This window comes from Anabrus simplex, chromosome 7 (genome assembly GCF_040414725.1).
Source record: "Anabrus simplex isolate iqAnaSimp1 chromosome 7, ASM4041472v1, whole genome shotgun sequence".
NCBI lineage: Eukaryota > Metazoa > Arthropoda > Insecta > Orthoptera > Tettigoniidae > Anabrus > Anabrus simplex.
This window is the reverse complement of record NC_090271.1, coordinates 290,553,067-290,575,186: the sequence shown is the minus strand read 5'-3', so window position 1 is coordinate 290,575,186 and position 22,120 is coordinate 290,553,067. Positions and strand designations below refer to the sequence as shown.

At 40.0% G+C, this 22,120-nt stretch overlaps 1 protein-coding gene across 3 annotated transcripts in view; it reads left to right on the top strand.

Annotated features, from left to right (window-relative positions):
• Positions 1-22,120, top strand: part of LOC136877577 (activating signal cointegrator 1 complex subunit 1) — a 148,272-nt gene that overhangs the window by 2,567 nt on the left and 123,585 nt on the right. For all 3 annotated transcript variants that reach the window (XM_067151730.2, XM_067151729.2, XM_067151732.2), the window contains exon 2: positions 19,954-20,085. In XM_067151730.2, the coding sequence (XP_067007831.2) occupies positions 19,962-20,085 (124 nt within the window). In that variant the 5' untranslated portion in view covers positions 19,954-19,961. The remainder of the gene's footprint in view (positions 1-19,953; positions 20,086-22,120) is intronic.

The following is a 22,120-nucleotide window of genomic DNA, read 5'->3' as shown; positions in this document are numbered from 1 at the left end:
CAACTTTAGTAAAGCTTTCACTTGTAACACATATCCTGGAAGTATCCATAGCATTATTATTTGTGACACTAGTTCCTGCAAGACTATTTGTAGCATAAACCTCCTTCATAAAGTGTTATCACTGAGACTGTTCACTTCACACTCACTGATAAATAAAACAGCAAGATGCGGTTTCACGGACCGCTTGTATGCGATGGATGATGACTGATTGCTGAGACAGTTCACATCCACTGATAACGTAAATACCGAGGTCCGGTCTCACAGGACGCTTCCTGAACATCAATCACGACTGCGTGTAACCTTGAACTTGTTACTGTCATACTACAGGGGTGAAGTTATTTTCAGAACCCAATAATAAGGTAGCTAGCAGCACAAGTTATTGCAACAGCAGAGTTTCCAGATATTTAAAGTCAACCATGCTGTAGCGGTCTTGGTGACCGGACTTCGGTACTTGAGGGTTAAGGCCACGGCCGCTTCCTTCCCACTCCTAGCCCTTTCCTGATCCATCATCGCCATAAGACCTAACTGTGCTGGTGCGACGTGAAGCAAATTGTAAAATTAATTATAAGGAAGGTGCGCTCAATGGGCATGAGAGAGTACGTTACAAATTATTCTAAACAGAATTGTGTTAGTGATGCTGTTTTTTGCACATTTCGTGAAGTGATATTTTTCACACTTTTTTCTGCACAAATCGCAAATGCACTCTTCCGTTGCCTCGTGGAAAGAATTCAGTCTGCAAACTCGATGGTGGAAACCGTGCATTGCCAATCATGTCACTAAGTGCCTCAGCTCGTATTTTGCTTCTATCCAGTCTTTGGTTAGCATAGCCGTGGTGGTGTAAAATTCTTTGTTAATGTTATTCTGTTTTATTTGTAACTAGGCGAGTTGGTCGTGCGGTTAGAGGCGCGCGGCTGTGAGCTTGCATCCGGGAGACAGTGGGTTCGAATCCCACTGTCGGCAGCCCTGAAGATGGTTTTCTGTGGTTTACCATTTTCACACCAGGCAGATGCTGGGGCTGTACCTTAATGAAGGCCACGGCCGCTTCCTTCCAACTCATAGACCTTTCCTATCCCATCGTCGCCATAAGACCTATCTGTGTCTGTGCAACGTAAAGCCAACAGCAAAAAAAAAAAGTTTCATTTGTAACTCTTGTAGGAGGTCCGTGTATGCAGCTGTAGATGGCAAGAGCAGTTGTAGCCTCAGGTCCTCTGCTAGAAATGTTTCCCTCACCGGTATATAAGTGTAGCGAGACTGCATGTATTTTGAAAGTCCTAGAACCTTTTTCAAGTATCTCACTTTTAGATTCCCAACCTCCCTTAATTGTTTCTTCCTTGTTAATTCAAGTCCATAAGTAAGCATGGGAATCACTTTCACCTCAAAAAAATAATTTCAATGCCGTGGTTACCGAGATTCTCGATATGTCTGGTGTCGCTTATGCTTTCTATAGCAGCAGCTAGTCTTTCCTTTATATGAATTGAGAAAGCTGTTGCGGTTACTTGGATGGTGATGCCCAGGTACTTAAAGTGATTCCTTGGAGTCAACATTTGACCTTTGCATGTTATAGCTTCTCTTCTGTGTAGTCTACCTCCTTTTCTAAAAGTTACAAATTCTGTCTTTCTTTCATTTATTAATAAGTCATTTTCTTCTGCCCACTCTGTAATGAGGTCCATCGCTTTCTGCAGATCTTCTATGTTTTCTGAGGCGAGGGCCATATCATCTGCATAAATGTAAATATTAAACAGTACTGGACTGAGTGGGTCTTCCTGTAGCACCCCAACCGTTTAACTCATCCATTTTGATTTTGATGGACCATCCCACACCTGTATTTGATTTTCTGCCAGTATATTTGATATTAGTCTTCTCAGCTCTGACTGCCCTACTAGGTTCTCCAGTTTTTCCATAAGCGCACTCCTATTCATTGTATCAAATGCTCTGCTTAAGTCGAAGATGGCAAACATCTTCTTATGGTCCTTAATCCTCTCTTGAATGTTTGTGAGTAGGTTTCCAACAGCCATCAAGGTGGATCGACCATGTCTAAAGCCAAATTGTTCTTCTGGTAGAAGCAGGTCCACTATGGTATTCAGCCTTTGAGTCAGCAGTCTTGTCAGCAGTTTAAAGGGCTATGATTCTAGTGCCTTATTAATCTCATTAATCCAGACAGCCGTTTAATAATAATACATAGTACTGTACATAAATGCAATTACAGAAAGCTCTGAAAGGAATGAATATGACTAGGACAAAGCAGGTGATATTATTAACCCTAAGCCATAACTTAGTAAAATTGAAGACCATTTACAAATTGTTAACACTGATGCTTTCACGGTCTGTACTTGTAGACATGATATGGGCTTTTGGGCTTATGCTGTGTCGAGAAAACAAGGAGAAACTCTTTTTCACAAAGAACTTTGCAACTTCCGAAGAAAATCTCAACTGTTCCGGAGGAAGTCATTTACAATAATGAGGGTTTGAATTTAAGATTGTTTTACCATTGGAGCTGTAATGGTACATTCGTTCGTCACCAGGTGGCTCGCTGTCTGCAGGCACAGCGCTCCAAGTGGGAGCTGACGACAACATAAAGCTCCAATTAAGATGTTCTATCACATCGTGTGTGCCTGAGAAGAAACAGAGAGGATATCAGACGAATCAGGGACAAATGCGGTAGAAGAAATAAATAGAAACTAATAAAATAAAATGCAAGAAAGACACCAGAATAGGATAGAACAGAGCTGAAGAATGGTTAGAAAGTATGTGGAGAAAACCAAAGGATGATAATAATGTGTGGTGGCATCAGTGGGGGGGGGGGGTATAACAGGTGTGCACACATTATGCAAGTAGGACATTAATACAACATACAGCTTGGAATGAACCATATGGTGATGACGTTATAAATTTGGAAAACACCGAAACAAAATAACATTATAGAAAGGACAGGGAAGAGAACTACCTACATAAATCCTTAATGACCGGGCGAGTTGGCCGTGCGCGTAGAAGATGGTTTTCCGTGGTTTCCCATTTTCACACCAGGCAAATGCTGGGGCTGTACCTTAATTAAGGCCACGGTCGCTTCCTTCCAACTCCTAGGCCTTTCCTATCCCATCGTCGCCATAAGACCTATCTGTGTCGGTGCGACGTAAAGCTCATAGCAAAAAAATCCTTAATGGCTGGCAAGCACGTATTACTTAATTGATAGCCAGTATAATTCTAGACCTGTAGTGTTTAGTGTGGGTGAGAGCTCGAACATCTTGGGACATGACATCATGACCCAATGATAGGATGTGCTCAGCTATTGCTATTGTCTGGCTGGTTGAGACGGATATTTCTTTGGTGTTCCTTGATGCGAGTCCCATGTATACCTTGTCACAAGTACAGGGAATTTTGTACACCCTAGGGTGTAATAGTGGGGACAATTTGTCTTTGCTTTTACCTAAACTGTTAGCAGTTTTAGTGACGCGCCAAACACGGTTTTTATAATGTGCTTGCGGAAGATCTTGGCAATTCTGTGTGTGGTATTGTGAATGTAAGGCGGGCAGTGGCGGCTCGTGAAAAAATCGTCCTACGTGCTACAAAAAACAAGCTAAATACGCTGTTTTAAATCTGCATATTGCCATGATGAACAACGCATACTTCAAACTTGGTACTACTACTACTACTACGACTACTACTTCTTTTCTCACAATTTATAACTCAGAACAAACAAAAACAACATTAATTTGGAAGCAGATGAATTCTTCGACAACTGTCTACGAGATAAATAATTCATTCGAGAAATATTGTTTTTACTAACCTAATGGCGCAACTTACATCAGTGCAAATGGAATCGTGGGAATATAGATCCCCACTAAGAACACTAATTTAATTTCACTTTATATACACTGCAGTTAATAAATAATTTGATAAATCTTCGTATAAACTTTAGCACTAACACAATGACAGAAAAAACACGCACCAGTAATATAACTGCGAGATTAAAAACCGCACGAAGCAACTGAAAGAGCTGCCAACTGATTCATTGAGACCTCCCCTATTACCAGAGTAAATGTCCGGCTCCATGGCTAAATGGTTAGCGCGCTGGCCTTTGGTCACAGGGATCCCTGGTTCGATTCCCGGCAGGGTCTGGAATTTTAACCATCATTGGGTGTACGTGTTGTCGTCATCATCATTTCATCCTCATCACGACTCGCAGGTCGCCTACGGGAGTCAAATCAAAAGATCTGCATCTGGCGAGTCGAACATGTCCTCGGATACTTCCGGCACTAAAAGCCATACGCTATTTCATTTCACCAGAGTAAATTACATTGTAATGCGGGATAACCTTTAGGGTCAGTCAAAGATTCTTTGACTCACCTACGAATTCCTTATTTTTGACACAAAAGGAAGATGGATATTTTAATAAGCATGTGTGAGATAGATTGCCTCCACTTACGCTTTACTTTCGAACCCAGACGATGCTACTCTCTAGTGGCAGATTCGCTTACCACGTTCAACATAAGCACGGCCGATTGGATCCCTCACTGCGCTCCGGGTAGCAGGAGACATCGAGTAATTCTACCCCCTTGCGGGAGAGGAAGTAACTATAAACGGGATCAGTGAAAGTTGATCCCGGTTTACGGTATACTCCGCCGGCTAGGGGGAGTGTTGCAAGCTTGGCTGCGCCTGCGTATTGCTTCCTTCAGGCTACAGGCAAGGGCTCACTTCACATGAGCACGAGCCTTGTTCCCCGGGAGAACGGCGCTAGGTGTTCGACAGATCTCGTCCTGATTTGCACAAAACACAAATTCATATCGTACTCAAAACAACGAAAAGGCACCAGGATAATTGTACTGTACATAAATAATATTCCTTACAGTTCCAAGCTACGTGCTGGAGCCCGGTAGCACGTATTGACCGGCCGCCACTGAAGGCGGGTAGGCAGTTCCCTTCACTTCTTGTTTCCGTGAGCTTTGCTTAGTTGTCCCTCTGGGATGCAGGGCTCTATGAATCTGTACATTGTTGTAACCACTACCCTTGAACGGGACTTTGAGTCTGTCCATCTCTTGGATATTTGATGGCTCACAAATTCGTGTCGCTCTCATGGTGAGTGTCGTGAGGATGCCCTGGTTTTGTGCTGGATGGTGATGAGACTTTGCATGGAGGTAGCGATTTGTGTGAGTAGGCTCACAATAGACGGTATGTCCTACGGAGCTGTCTGGTTTCTTTCTTACTAGTACAGCCAAGAAAAGAAGGCATCGTCCGACTCCATCTCCATAGCGAATTTAAGTGAAGGATGTTGCTGATTTAAGTGGTTTAAGGGTACATGGAGATTCTCAGGACCTTCTGTTGTTAGATCGGATCAGCATGTCCACACTGAGGGGGTTTGGGCAGGTAGTGAGGATGGAATCAACAAGGCCAGCATATGTTTACTTGGAGAGACATGTGGCAGGGAAACGGATGGTGGGAAGACCAAGAACCCACTGAATGGACATCGTAAAGATGGACATTGCAGATTGGGGAAGGACACTGGAGGACGTCATTAACAACAGACCGTATCTTAATAAGACAGAATGGAAGAGGCTCGCCAATAGTACCCGGGAAACTGGAACTGTAAAATGATAATGATGATGATAATTATGTTTTCAGCCAAAAAAACTTCATTGTCTTTATTGAATCGTTAACTTTATACTATTTCTGACTCAAAATGAGAATACCATGGTCTGAACTACAATAGTAATAGTTCTAAAAAAGTGTGGACATGAATTGACCCTTTTTTGGTCCACACAGGGTTAATTGGAGCTTGATGTTGTTGTCAGCTCCCGCTTAAGCACTGTGCCAGCATACAGTGAGCCACCTGGTGATGAATGTGCATATCACTGCAGTTCCAACAGTAGAACAATCTTAAATTTGAACCCTCATTATTGTATAAGACTTCCCTCGGGAACAGTTGAGATTTTCTTCTGAAGACGCGAAGCAAAGTCCTCTGCGAAGCATAAAGGGCTGATTGCAGAAACGATGGCTAGTTTTAAGCCTTAGACAATGAATGTGTTGTATGGGCCATATAGATGTGGCTTGCATTTTGGAGATTGTAGGCTCGAAACGCATCTTCAGCAACCCTGAAGATTATTTTCCGTAGTTTCCTTTTTTTTTACACCAGGCAATTACTAGGGCTGTTAATGTGGCCACGGCTCTTCTTCCTGAGTCCTCCTCGGCAACTATGTTATAGGAAAAGGCAAGTTGTGATGATGGTGGTGATTATTGTTTATTTACATTGATGCTCATGCGAGCATTGCCTTACCTATGTTGCCAGCACTCTGCTGTTGCGAGAACAGCTAATGCAATATGACCGCGGTGCACAGCTCTCGTAAAATGTAATACCATACTCAGAAAAACTAACAAATCATGAGTGAAAACAAATTCACAATTAAGACCTTCTATCTTGTTGAATACAATACATGTTGAGTGGGATAGCTTAACCACGTGGTGAATGTACACAATATAGTTGGCAACTAGATTTTGAAATTGCTCTCAACCGATATAAATTGATACGAATGGCAGCTTGGGATTGGTTATATGTTCATGTTTGTGCACACAATCACCAGTCAGAGCCTAATTCAGCTAAAATGTGAATTTAGAAGCTATAATGTTCAGAGTATAGTATCCCAACCAATATTGTAATTAACTGCAGCATTCAATTCACAAATTAGCTGTGTATGTAAATACATGGCTGCACTGCTACATTGACTGTGCAGTGACCTGAAATTTAAAAAAAAAAAAAAAAAAAAAAAAAAAAAAAAAAAAAAAAAAAACAGGTTGTGATACTGAAATTTTATAGTCATTTAAACAAGAACACAAAATAAATAAACACATTTTTCAATGTTTACATTCAAACAGGTCTATCTCAAGAACCATTCGCTATAGATGTCTTATGGCTAGTCCACACCAAAGTTAATAAACAATGTTAACAAAACAAAGTTAATAAACATTGTTAACGAAAACATTTCTCAAGATGTTAATAAACTTTTGTTAACAAACTTGTTTAACATTGTGTCCACACCAAACAAACTTTTGTACACAAACTTTTTTAACATTGTGTCCACATCAAAATATCTGTTTGTGAGGTTACAATGGATAGGGTCAGTAAGAAGAAAATACTTACAGCTGCATCTTTCATTATTTTATTGAGTGCAATTAGAAAAAAGTGCAGATGCAAAGTGTAGCAAAGAAAAATATTGAAAAAGCGTTCAGAATTAAGTTTGGAGAGGACACTTATGTCAGAACTTTTAATTCATGATGCAGCAGACTTTCAGAATTTTCTGAGAATGTCCTCACATGTCTTTCAGTTCTAGCTGACAGTAATTGGGCCTGAAATTGCATGAAATGATACAAATTATCGGAATGCCATCTCCATTAATGATAGGCTTGGTATAACTTTAAGATTCCTAGCAACTGGTGACTCCTACACTTCACTTATGTATTTGTCTAGAGCAGGGATGGCGAACCTTTTCCAACTAGTGTGCCATTTTAACTCTGGTTTATTATTCTCAACTGTTGACTGTGCCACTTGTTATTTTCCTTTAAGGAATGGCTACAACCTACAACAACCCCACCCCCCACCCCAATCGAGACTTCCTCTCCAAATTTCCAATTACGTTTCATAATATGTTATTTATTTATTTATTTATTTATTTATTTATTTATTTATTTATTTATTTATTTATTTATTTATTTATATTTTGTAAATACAGTTGTTTGCATGATCAGTGGTCGTACTTTGCAAATACTGAAAATATACATTTTAAATATGTAAGTTTTGAAAATACCTATTTTTATTTGTAAATAAATCAATAATAAGCTCCAACTGTACCACACTTCGTTATTAATTATCATTACCTGCATTACCTGGCAAGTTAGGGTCACGCAGCTGTGAGCTTGCATCCGGGAGATAGTGGGTTCAAGCCCCACTATAGGCAGCCCCGAAGAATGTTTTCCGCGGTTTCCCATTTTCACACCAGGCAAATGTCGGGGCTGTATCTCGATTAAGGCCACGGCAGTTTCCTTCCCACTCGTAAGCCTTTCCTATCACATCGTCGCCACAAGATATATCTGTGTCGGTGCGAAGAAAATCAGATTGTACAAAGATAAATATTATTAGATATAAAAATCAAAATAAGCCTCCGTGTCTCAGGTGGCAGCATGCCGGCCTCTCACCGCTGGGTTCCGTGGTTCAAATCCCGGTCACTCCATGTGAGGTTTGTGCTGGACAAAGCAGAGGTGGGAAAGGTTTCTTCCAGGTACTCAGGTTTTCCCTGCCATCTTTTATTCCAGCAACACTCTCCAATATAATTTCATTTCATCTGTCAGTCATTAATCATTGCCCCAGAGGATTGCGTCAGGCTTCGGCAGCCGGCACAATTCCTATCCTCGCCCCTAGATGGGGCTTCATTCATTCCATTCTTGACCTGGTCAAAGGACTGGAAACAGGCTGTGGAATTTCATATTCACAAAAATCAAAAATACTGCTATTGGCGATGGACTTCACTTCCTCCTTTAGCTTCATTATCTTGCCATATTGTCGTAGTTCGTATGCTCAACAATTTAACTAATTTCTACCTCATCACATTTCTGCAAGAAAATCAGAAAAAAATAGCTATCCTTGCTTGTAAGGTCACATCCATGCTTTCATCAAAACGCACTGCATAAATCTGGGAGTTAATCCAAATTAGCTTTCAATTACTCCGAAACGTATTCACTCTTTTTTATTAATCTATCCCTGTTAGCAGTTCAGTTGGCTGGCATTCATTTCATTCTGTTAATTATTTGATTATTAGTTAGGTTTTCAAATAATGTGTCGGACATCAATAAGGAAGTTTCTTTCAAGAACTCACTATCAGAAAACTGTTTCCCATGCATGCTGGACTATGCAGTGAGACAGATGGAAACAGACGAAGTGATAATATTCCTTGGCAGGAAAGATGATACAAAAGAACTAGTTTGTTTTGTGTAATGTTCGATATTTTGTGACACGAACTCTATTTTTCCTTCATTTGTCATGATCAAACATTTGAGTGATTAGTCTCGAAATGGCGCCTTACATTAAATGTGAGGGATACAATTGTGTTCGATCACAGGCAATACACCTTTCTATCAGTCCGAATTCCCTTGTCCACTGTTCTTGAAAAATCTGGTGACTACTTTTGTTAAGTGTGTTCTTTTCGGCACCGAAAATATGTCTGCAAGGTCCGCATACAAAACCACCAGAAAACGACACTGTTATCTCACTTGACTTTCGGACCTATCAGTGTAGCAGTGGTTTCATATTGCACGTTCGGATGGAATTAGTATTTAGATTCTCGATATTTATTTCTTACACGTGAAACACTATCAGATATGTATTCTATGTATTACAAGACGTATATGAAAACAATATGTTCATGTGGCGTGCCACCAAACTCATGCTTACGTGTCACCTAGTGACGCGCGTGGCATAGGTTCGCCATCCCTGGTCTAGAGTATCGAAACAAGCAATTTCAGTTATTGTGCCTGAGGTGTGTGAAGCTTTATACAAAAATCTCAAGGAATTGGTAAAGGTAAGAAACCCCACCCTATACTACACCAAGACTTGTAACATTTCACATTGATGATGCACAAGTGAACTTCGACCCTGATGATACCTCACAACAAATTCAACCCAAAAGAAAAAAGGAAAAGGACTGGTAAAAGCACTGATGATATAAAATCAGAGGTTTACAGTGCATTTCAGCAAGTGGCACAAGCACCAGTGACACCAGAGGATGGCACACTAGCAAAGTCAACAGTAACTTAGAAGACAAAATACTGTGTAGTCGACATACTTTGTCCTTGTGGCAGCCTCCGCATGCGGGAAGTTGTAATAATAACATATATATATATATATATATGTTACTACATGTGTGTTTGATGTGAAATGTTACACGTTACGGTAAAGGATTACAATACAAAATTTTAAAAAATTACAACATAACAAGAAGAGAAATACATTAAAACATAGCAGATTAATTACAATTAAATATACAATTTGAATATAGCATAAAAATTACTTCACATTATGCACATTTTGAAGTTTGTTCACTTGGAATTTCTAATAATATAGCTTCACCATCTTCATTAGGAAATTGTTCCATTGACGCTTTAAATATTATATTGTGCATTTCAAACTTCACTCTTGCCAGAAGATGAGGATTGTTTTTAAATTGGCGCAGTTTATTGCCAATGAAACGTCCATACACATCAAAATCATCCTCTGGTGTCACTGGTGCTTGTGCCACTTGCTGGAATGCACTGTATGCCTCCGATATATCATCAGTTCTTTTCCTTTTTCTTTTGGGTTGAATTTGTTGTGAGGAGGTACTGCTTCCTTGAGTACTCCCCTCCATTTCCATCAGTGGAGGAAACTGACTTTTGGTGCTCACACTGCATATATCGTCAGGGTCAAAGTCCACTTGGGTATCATCAATCTGAAATGTTACAAGTTTTGTTATAATAAATGTTGAAACACGATCTGTTCTTGACATTATCATAGGCATACTATTTTCTTTGGTCTTAAATTATTAAAAGGGCACTCAAGCATAATTTTTGAGTGTAAGTTAAGGTACTATGAAACCTTTATTTGTTTGCTCATTTCAGGTTCCACAAGTTGACACAGACTGGTTAAGAATAGAGAGAGGATTTTCTGGAGTATGGAATTTCAGTCACTGTATTGGGGCAACAGATGGTAAACATGTGGTACTACAATCCACTCCAAATAGTGGTAGTCACTATTACAACTACAAAGGCACCCACAGCATAGTCCTTTTGGCTGCAGTGGATGCAAATTACATGTTTACTTATTTTGATGTGGCATCTAACGGGAGATTATCAGATGGTGGAGTGTATGTCGATTCTAGTCTATATCCGGCAATTACGAATGACCTATTAGATATTCCGAAACCCTGCCCACTTCCTGGGAGAGAGATTGATACTCCCGTATGTATTTGTAGATGATGAAGCATTTCCATTGTGTACGAATATCATGAAACCATTCTATGGTAGTTTAGAAAGGGATCACCTGAAAGGATCTACAACTATCGGCTTAGCAGGGCTCAGCGGGTGGTTGAAAATGTGTTTGGAATAATGACAGCAAAATTCAGGGTATTCAGAAAACCAATAATGCTTGTTGCAGCTAAAGCTAGAATTATTGTGACTGCATGTATGGTACTTCACAACTTTTTGCGTAGAAATAAAGCTGCAAGAAATACATACACTCCTCCAGGTTCGTTTGATATTGAAGATACTGAAAATGGGACAGTCACTCCAGGTTTATGGAGACTGGATGAATTTGAACTGCAACCTATACAGGAAGGACAAGGTAGACCAGCACAAGATGCTAAGAATGTGCGCCTTGAATTTACAAATTACTTTTTGAGTGAGGAAAGAAGTGTGCCATGGCAAGATCAATGTGCATAAATCTGTTTTGGTTAGTGCAATGGGATTGTTATCCTTCTATGGTATATTTGTTTACATAGCTCATTAGTATAATAATATAATCACAATACTGTTCTTATGATACATTAATTTTTATTTGACTCTTACATGCTAATAGAAAAATAAGTGTGCTACTATGTTGTTAACTCTTTTGAAACCAAGGGGTCACCTACATATTGAGTCCCCTGACAGTAATGTACATATATTTATGTTTGAATAATCTCAATGTTAAGAATTATATATGTGTAAAATAATAAATAGCCTACATGTTTACTTACCTATACCTGTAGATTGCTTATTGTGTTCTCACTATCTTCCTCCCTTACCATAAACGCTAGCATGCTCTTATATGCAAACCATTTTGGTGTATAAAACAATCTGGACTGCTCCCACTTTTTTTTTACTTTTCTTGACTTTCAAAAATTCTCTGTGGAACTGACCTCTGAGTTTGTTAATTTTATGCTCAATATCATGTTGAATGCAATTAAACTCAGAGGCCAGTTCCGAGTAACTAGCCTTTCAAGCATTCCTGTCCTTGTGGTTTGGATGCCGACTGTCCCACAAAGCAGGATAATTCTGGTACGATTCAATTAGCGCCAAGACCTTTCATTTGACCACTCCATTTCAACAAAATAATATTGTCATATACTTCCTGGTATTTCGTAATTCTGCGCAATATACGAGTTGCTTGTGATTCGATAGTCGATTTAGAGAAACAAAAAAGTATCGTATTGCGCGCTACGAGTTTGCGTGTACTAATTACATCTTTGTGCATGTGTGAACCAAAATGTTAACGAAAACACGAAAAGTTAATGAAAAGTTTCATTCACAAAAGTTAAAGAAATTTAATGAAAAGTTTCATTCACAAATAGTTAAAGAAATTTTGTTTATCAACATGCTTGAAAAGTTAATGAAAACACTTTTTTTTTTTTTTTTTGCTAGGGGCTTTACGTCGCGCCGTCACAGATAAGTCTTATGGCGACGATGGGATAGGAAAGGCCTAGGAGTTGGAAGGAAGCGGTCGTGGCCTTAATTAAGGTACAGCCCCAGCATTTGCCTGGTGTGAAAATGGGAAACCACGGAAAACCATTTTCAGGGCTGCCGATAGTGGGATTCGAACCTACTATCTCCCGGATGCAAGCTCACAGCCGCGCGCCTCTACGCGCAATTTTTTTTTTTTTTTGTTTATTAACAGAGAGAAATGTTCATTAACATTGTTTATTAACAAAGTTAATGAAAATATCTTGATGTAGACGTACCTCTACTCATATGAACTATCTTGTTCACAATGACCAGTATTAACATCCCCAAGAATATTACCCTTTCATCCTGGGACACACAGTAGAGAACAGCTCAGCAGGTGACAGTTCAAACCACTGGCGGAGGTCTTCTAGTTGGATCATAGGTTTGAATCTACTGGCAGAAAACTGAAAATGTACCCATGATTGAAGGCAGAGAAAACTGTTTCAGTGCCACACTTTAATGTCAGAAGACACTGTCAATGCATTTGGCCACAGTACCTCCTCCAGAAATACTTTCAAATTTTCTTTGGTCATGTCCACTGATTTGCTTGCATAGGCTTACACATTACGTAATTCATCTGTCATGCTAGCTGGAAATTGTCCACTGGGCTCCGAGACAAGAATATACATACGTGGAATTAGTGTGCCATCCATTCCTATAATTGGCATTACCACATGTGAATGTATAGTTGCTGCAATGGAACCCACAGCACCACAGACCATTTTTTTCCCTTTAATGGCAAGAGTTCATCCAGAATGTAACTCTTTATCAAATTGAGATTGATCTGTATTAATTATGTGCTCTGGAGTAAAGTTGTGCTAGTTGTACATGAACTGCCATATTTCACTAAAAATTCTTTGGCTTTTTTATGAATGACAAAATTTTCAATAGAAAATCTTTTGCTGACTTCATGTGTAATTTTTCGAGAAACTATTTTAGTTTTGATCTTGAATTTTTTGATCCACGTTGTGGACAATTTAAATAATGAAGTATTGTTTTGGGTTAACATGTTTCTTGATATTCATCACCCAGGTATATAACATTCAGTCATAGATAATTGCGTGTTCTTATCATTTTGCTAAGAAAAGATCACATACTTCTTTGTTGATTCTTTCTTGTAATAGAACTGTGCTTGCCTGCAAGAGGTTTGGAGCATCTACTCAAATTTCTACAAGACTGTCTTATTTTTATCCTCCTTTTCTGTACCATCATGGACCTAAATCTCACATGAGCATGGGGCAATATGTCAATTGCTAGTCAAGGAAGAGACAGCTGGGGTGGGTCGTTTCCTCTCTGCCGCTTTGTCCAAATTTTATATGCATCAGTGAAGTCATTTTCAGGGAATTTTGTTCTCTCTTTTCTGGTGGTGATGGGGCATGTGAAGAACCACTGCATGATGGATTTCAGTCTGTACACTGCTCTTTTCCAATTTGTAATGATGAATTATCTTCAAAACCACTACCGCTTCCGTCATAAGCAGTGCCTCCTTCGTTTACCAGTGGATTAAACTCATCAACAATAACATTCTCTACCAGCTGCTGTTTAAACTGTTCCAAACATATAAATTCGTCACTTGTCAGAATTTCCTCTGAAATACTAAGGTAATCAGCCAACAACTTGACAGCCAGAGCTTGTTAGATTCTGTACAGTGCATTATATGAACTGTGATTGCATCTACTGCACACAACGAGACACAGGTCTGGACTGGGGAGAGCTTCCTCTTCGCCCATATGCCTGCGCTTTGTATGTAAACTTTCCTCTCACCTCCTTCTGCCACTAGTTGTCCATAGCATGTACGGCTGGGCTAAACATCTATTCGTTAGTTATACGGCACTAGCGCTTTGCCCGCGGCTTCGCTCGCGTCATAGTTATGTCCCATTATATTATTTTATTTCCCATTTTCTTTTAAAGTCCACCAAACCAACTTTATGCGTTCATCAACTTTTCCTAAGAAATGTAAGACGTAAACGTAAATGATGTGTTTTCCCGTCCCGACTTCGGCCGGAATTGAAAAGTTTCACGTGTATTCAGAGTTCGCTGTTAAATGAAATTCTCCTGGAGAACACCCTGTAATAACAGTAGCTTCTATTAGTTTTTTTAACCCCGTCACAAGTAATCTAGTGCCACTGCACAACTTAGGTGGTTTGAGGTTACGTAACAACATTACAGGTGCTCCTACTTTCAAACAAAGTTTATGAGATGGGAATCCTGGAGGATTATTAGTATTTAGGAATTCTACTGGATAATTGACTGGATCGTCCGTTTGTAGTACCGTGTCGACCGATTTATACTCTCAAAATATGTAAGCAATGCTTCATTTATTTCATTAGCCATCTCATTAAAGTAAATCTGCAAAAATCCAGGATCTTGATGAGCATTTGGCAATAGACTGCCTATGGAATGCTAAATTTGACCTTGTATTTTGAAAGTTGGCATAAAGCCGGGTTGGATGACTTGCTTAGCACCAAACGATCTCATTTGAATACAGCTGCTATATTTTCTAATTCGATCAAAAAATGACCATGATTCAGGTGGAGATTAGAGTGGTGGCAGCTGAACCTTGCCAGAATCGCAGCACATGCCTGGCGTTTCATCTTTCCACTTGAGAGCATTGCAGAATTGGCATTTATGGATCATTGTACCAGTGGTTATCAAGCTGTTATCTTCCTAATTAATTTCAGGATCGTAAGACATCCCGGAACGAAACTTAATTTTACATGGACGCAATCGTCTTTCTTTTCAGACCCCATGGTGATGTTGCTCTTATCACGTTTGAATTGTCCTGTGATATTCGCGATTATTTTTCTGGTATGTCGGTGCCGCTGCTCTATGAACCTTGGGGTTATTCTTCTGGAACGCGACTGCCGCTGCTCTATGAACCTTGAGATTATTCTTCTGGTACGTGTCCGCTGCTGCTCTATGGAATTATGGATTTTTCTTTTGGTATTTATTGCAGCAATGGTATGTGCGGAAGGATTATTCTGTTAAAATGTGGCTGCTGCTTTTTTAATTGTATTTTTCTCGTAGCATTTGAGTATCGAGTACGACTTTTTCAGAATCTTTTGTAACAACGAATGAAGCACTTGTTTCTTCACAACATTCATATACAGTACTTCAAAATGTCCGTTAGAGAGATTACCAGTAAATCGCAATTTTTTACGGCATTACCTTCATCACTAAATGTCCAGTATAACTTTTGATAGCGATAAACTTCAAAGCGGAATGGAAATATTTTGCCTGCTACCGTCAACTCACATGTTTCACCATAAGTTGAATCTTCTGACACGAAAAGTCGGCACTCTTCTGAGGAGGAATAGTTATTACCAAGATGATTTTCGGACAAAATGGAGACAACTTACGAAATAATAGCTTGAACTTTTTTATGCCGCAACTGAGTAGACTATAAAATGTAAGAAAGAGATCTAAATTGACACGCACCGTCACCTACAATAGAAACAATGTTATGTGGCAACACTTCACCATTAATGTTTAGATAAGTTACTGCCATTATACTGTGTGCGTGAAAAAGATGTTATCGCGCTGCAGTGTGTTATTTAGCTATGTCCTTGAAATATCACACACCAGTACGTTGAATCTTCTGATATGAAATGTTGGTACTCTTCTGAGGAGGAATAGTTATTAGCAAGGATTGCCAAGGTTCAAACTCTTATTGCTCAAGAGTTCTATCACACACACTTCATTACTGGTCGACAATATTATGCAAGTTGCCTCCGGTCTCTCCTTCGTCAATATGAGTGACATATCTTCGAACCATAGACAGCTTTGTTAATGACACAGGCGCGCGCCAAACTGGTACTGCTTTCGCCTAGCCTGTTTTACCCGTTGTACGGATGAAACAATTCATTTAAACTGTAAGCAGCTGCATAGCTCACTAACAAAATATAAAACTGTAATAAATCTCCTTGATAAAACAATATTCCTGTGTTAAGAAAGGCCGCCAACAGGCAGATTCGAACCTGCATTCTTGCAGTCTGTAGTCCATTGACTTAACCGTTGAGCTATCAGCGCAGTGTGAAACAACTTCTCATGATTTCACACACAAACATTCGTATATGTAGGCCTATATACTGTTAATTTTATTTTATTTTCTTTAAGGATTTGGTTTATTGCCGTCTTAAAATACACGGAAGCGGACTGAATTGGCGCATACAATTACATGTTGGAAAGTGCCACGGCCATTTTTAATTGGCAAAAGCCAAAGATTCATGCGCGCAAGGGAAGTATTTCATCTGGAAAGTCTTGAAAATAAATATACACTGACTGACAGAGCAAATGCAACACCAAGGAGGAGTGGTTCGAAAGGGATGAAAGTTGGGGAAAAAACAGAGACGGCACGGACGAATAATTGATGTTTATTTCAAACTGATATGCAGGTTACACAATGCGCACGGCATCGACTCAGTAGGATGTAGGACCACCGCGAGCGGCGATGCGCGCAGAAACACGTCGAGGTACAGAGTCAATAAGAGTGCGGATGGTGTCCTGAGGGATGGTTCTCCATTCTCTGTCAACCATTTGCCACAGTTGGTCGTCCGTACGAGGCTGGGGCAGAGTTTGCAAACGGCGTCCAATGAGATCCCACACGTGTTCGATTGGTGAGAGATCCGGAGAGTACGCTGGCCACGGAAGCATCTGTACACCTCGTAGAGCCTGTTGAGAGATGCGAGCAGTGTGTGGGCGGGCATTATCTTGCTGAAACAGAGGATTGGGCAGCCCCTGAAGGTACGGGAGTGCCACCGGCCACAGCACATGCTGCACGTAGCGGGGGGGCATTTAACGTGCCTTGAATACGCACTAGAGGTGACGTGGAATCATACGCAATAGCGCCCGAAACCATGATGCCGCGTTGTCTAGCGGTAGGGCGCTCCACAGTTACGGCCGGATTTGACCTTTCTCCACGCCGACGCCACACGCGTCTGCGGTGACTATCACTGACAGAACAGAAGCGTGACTCATCGGAGAACACGACGTTCCGCCATTCCCTCATCCAAGTCGCTCTAGCCCGGCACCATGCCAGGCGTGCACGTCTATGCTGTGGAGTCAATGGTAGTCTTCTGAGCGGACACCGGGAGTGCAGGCCTCCTTCAACCAATCGACGGGAAATTGTTCTGGTCGATATTGGAACAGCCAGGGTGTCTTGCACATGCTGAAGAATGGTGGTTGACGTGGCGTGTGGGGCTGCCACCACTTGGCGGCGGATGCGCCGATCCTCGCGTGCTGACGTCACTCGGGCTGCGCCTGGACCCCTCGCACGTGCCACATGTCCCTGCGCCAACCATCTTCGCCACAGGCGCTGCACCGTGGACACATCCCTATGGGTATCGGCTGCGATTTGACGAAGCGACCAACCTGCCCTTCTCAGCCCGATCACCATACCCCTCGTAAAGTCGTCTGTCTGCTGGAAATGCCTCCGTTGACGGCGGCCTGGCATTCTTAGCTATACACGTGTCCTGTGGCACACGACAACACGTTCTACAATGACTGTCGGCTGAGAAATCACGGTACGAAGTGGGCCATTCGCCAACGCCGTGTCCCATTTATCGTTCGCTACGTGCGCAGCACAGCGGCGCATTTCACATCATGAGCATACCTCAGTGACGTCAGTCTACCCTGCAATTGGCATAAAGTTCTGACCACTCCTTCTTGGTGTTGCATTTGCTCTGTCAGTCAGTGTATTTCCGTTGACTTTTCAAGAAATGCAAGATATTCGCTGTACTATTGAGACGATTTGGAAGACTGAATGAATACATATGTACAATATTGTTCAAAAAACGGAGATATTGAACACAAATGTAAAACCATATATCACCCCTTTTCACTCCTTTAAAATCGGAATTTTAAAAGTTTCTTTTAAATAGTACCTATTTACGATATATGAAAATAAATATATGAATGAATATAAGTACAATATTTTTCACAGAAACGGAGAAATTCAACAAAAATTTAAAATCACATTTCACCCCTTTTCACCCCTTTAAAATAGGAATTTTTAAAAATCCTTTCTTAGTGCGCATCTAAGCTACGGTAGGAACATGTCCTCAAATTTTCATGCAATTATCTCCAGTAGGTTTAGCTGTGCGTTGATTATCAGTCAGTTAGTCAGGACATCTTGTTTTATATATAGAGATTATTAGGTAGGTCTTACCCTTATCAGCAACAACCACAGGCCCCTCCCTTGTGAGATATTATCTTTGAAGGAATCTTGAAGTATTGTCCATTCTGAAAACTCAGGAATCCAGCAGATGTAGCTCTGCTACAGTCCTCACTTAATGCCCTGTCGAACTGGTGCCGTACTTGGAAACTTATCTCCAATCCACAAAAATGCAGCCACATGACCATAACACTACGTAAATCTCCTCTACCGACATCATATTACCAACTCGACAAGCCTGTCACTGCAGTTATGCAACAGCGTGACCTAGGTGTAATATTCAGTACAAAATTACAATTTAAGACCCACATAGAAACATATACAACCAAGGCTATGAAATTACTAGGCATTCTCTATTGCTTCACAGAAATTTCTGACCCCATTGCTCTTCGTCACTTCTTCCTCACGATCATTCAACCTCTCTTAAACTACTGCTCTCCGATTTGGACAACAGCCTCCCCCTCCGATACTAAGCAGTTAGACAGAGCAGTGTCCTTCTTTGCTGCAATTGTAAGGAACAGAAACCCCAAGCTCAGAAATCTGTCTATGCAGCAGGTATTAATGGCAATTAATATGTCACCGCTGCACATCAGGCAACAGGTAGCTGACCTGAGTTTCCTCCACGGGATCTTAAATGGGCATTACCGCTCGGAACATCTTGTCTCACTCTTCTCTCTCCGTGTTCCTTCCCACTCCACCAGAACCAAAGACTTTCTCCACATTCCCCACACTCAGCACTCAATACTTCAACGATCTTTCCTAATCCACTCCCAACACTCTTTAACAATATTAATAGGATACAAGAGCTTGATGTACCATCAAATAAAAGCATATTTGAGAGGGGTGTAAATAATCTCTTAAAGATAAGTTGATGTGAAGAGATTATACTGTCGTCTTGACCCACGACGACTTGGCTATGAACATGGACATTCTCATGGTTTTCGATTTGGACAGTTGTTATTAGTAGGCTGTATACCTGATCTTGTTATATTTTGTTATGTTTGTTATATTTTATTATGAAAATTTACGTTTGTTAAATAGTCTGTTGACAGTGCAAATAAAATTTGCTCAGTGTAGCTGTATCTTGTGCTTCGTGAATAAATAAATAAATAAATAAATAAATAAATAAACTTTTGCCTAATATTACTAAACATTACATTTTATATATCCAGTTCATGCTTTAAATAAAAGGAATTCATTGTTCTGATTGATATCTTCAGGGTCACTCTTTGTTTCAGCTTTTATTCAGCTTGAAGTCATACTTAATTCATTCTTTTCTTTTTCAGAACTCACAATGGATGTCTTGAAGCCAGAGTTAATGTGGATTGAAGGAATATGTTATAGGATAAATTCCATAGATCCTATATTTAGTGGTACAGCAGAAGACGATGAATATGATGAAGAAGATAATTATCAAGGTATCCATAATTTTTGATACAGGAATAAATGTACTTTGTAGTACACTGCAGATTTTCTTTTTTTATAGCACAGATAGTAAGAGCTGCAGCCGAAGGTGCTGCAGTTTTGAATCCTGACTAGGATAGTGACTATCCCTGGATCTATCTATTCTCACTCTTGGCTGAAGCTTGTTCCAGAACATTTTTCAATGTCCCAGTTAATTCCTATTCCATTGAGTAGAAGGAGATGTATGCATAGTTCTTGGTGCTTTTGGTTGCAAAGCTTTCAACTGTTAGTTGTTGATACAATTTTCTCATTTCATCTGTTACTTGTATCTGTGTTTTGTCTTTCCGATAAAAATAGGTACTTCTGTAGAAAGCAGCTGACTTCTTAAACATGTTCATAGCAGAAATCTGGCATTTGCAGAAAAGAGAACAGGAATTGTTGGAGTGGTTGATGATGGTTAAGTCACTTAGAGAGATATTACGAAATGAAGTGCCTAAAAGCTGGAGTGGTTGTCATCACCAAAAAAGTAGAATGAGGTGGTATGAACAGATCATCGTTGCGACTGTAATACAGCGTATCTGTCAAAAAGTCAAAGTCACAATTTTAGATTTTTCATCATTGACATTACTGTACAAATGCACAGGAGTGGAAAAAGTAGTATAGTGGAACTTGGATACTTCGAACCTCAAGGGACCATTAGAAAATTTGAATTATCCACAAATTTGAATTAAACAAAAGGGTTATAAAAATAACTCCAGAATGAGATTTTACAAAAGAAACTTCATCTTAGACACTGTTGGTGTATACATACATATGTTACAATCTACTGTATAGTTTATAGATACAGTGCAGTATACATTAGGCATTAGGTAGTTAATGAAAATACCGTTCGTATTAGTCTGAATGCTGTTAGAAATCAAATTTGCTCTTTGTTAAAAAAGTCAGTGATCATAGCTTGCTTTCTTGATTTAATTCTCTCACCCATGATGTATGAATATGATTTAGTGACTGAAAAATAGAACCACTTGAATTATTCTGAGTTGATGGATGTAATTGGATGCCTCACCCACGCTGAGGATCAGTCTTTCCTGATTCTCTAAAGAATAGAGGTCCTCATCTCCAGACGCGCCATCTGCAGCTTGGTGAGAGTTGCCTTGGTGATTATGTCCTCCGGCATTTTCCGTCTTTAAATGCTAGGGTTTTGTATGGCGTGCACTTAAAGAAAAGACCTGTCTCATCAACATCGAAAATGTTTTTAGGCTCCGTGTCCTCAATCACATCTTGCAGGTTTTTCTTCCATTGTTCAACTTCACACTGATCAACAGCTGCGCTCTCACCACAAACAGATTTAAAAGAAATTTTGTTCCGTTCCTTGAAACCATCCAGCCGCCTTGTGCTGGCTTTGAAATAGTGTTTTCCCGATTCAGAGGCAAAGTGTTCAGCCTTTCCTCGTAAAATAGTGCCACTGATCGGAATTCTCTTGTCTCGCACCTGCTTGAACCATTTCAAAACACAGTTGTTTACATCTGGGTTGTTCCGTTCTCTTGTCCTTTTCCGGCCTTTCCCACTGACAGTTCCACTGCTCAAAATTTTGTCTTTATTTTTCAAATAAGTAGATAGTGTGTTAGGTGGGGATTTCTTATTTAGACCCTTTTCTGCTTCCGTAATCACTGCTACCTTTTCAGCTAAAGTAAATGATTTGTACGTCTTAGATTTTGTCAAGGATAAGAAGAGATAATTGGGCCCTATAGTTATGGAAACCAAGATGAAGAAGGAGATTTGGCAATAGATTTTTGTAGAAGGAATGGATTAATTGTTGGCAATACGTGGTTTAGAAAAAACAACTCACAAAAAATAAGTAGGTATATTTGGGGAGATAGAAAGACAAAGACAATGATTGATTTTATTCAGGTGGAGAAGGAGAAATGTAGACATCTGGAAGATGTGACAGCAATGCCAAGAGCAGATTTCGTAGGAGACCATAAAGTGGTAGTAGCCAAATTAAGACTTGGTAAAATAACAAAGTTCATAGAAGAAAGGGAAAGAAAA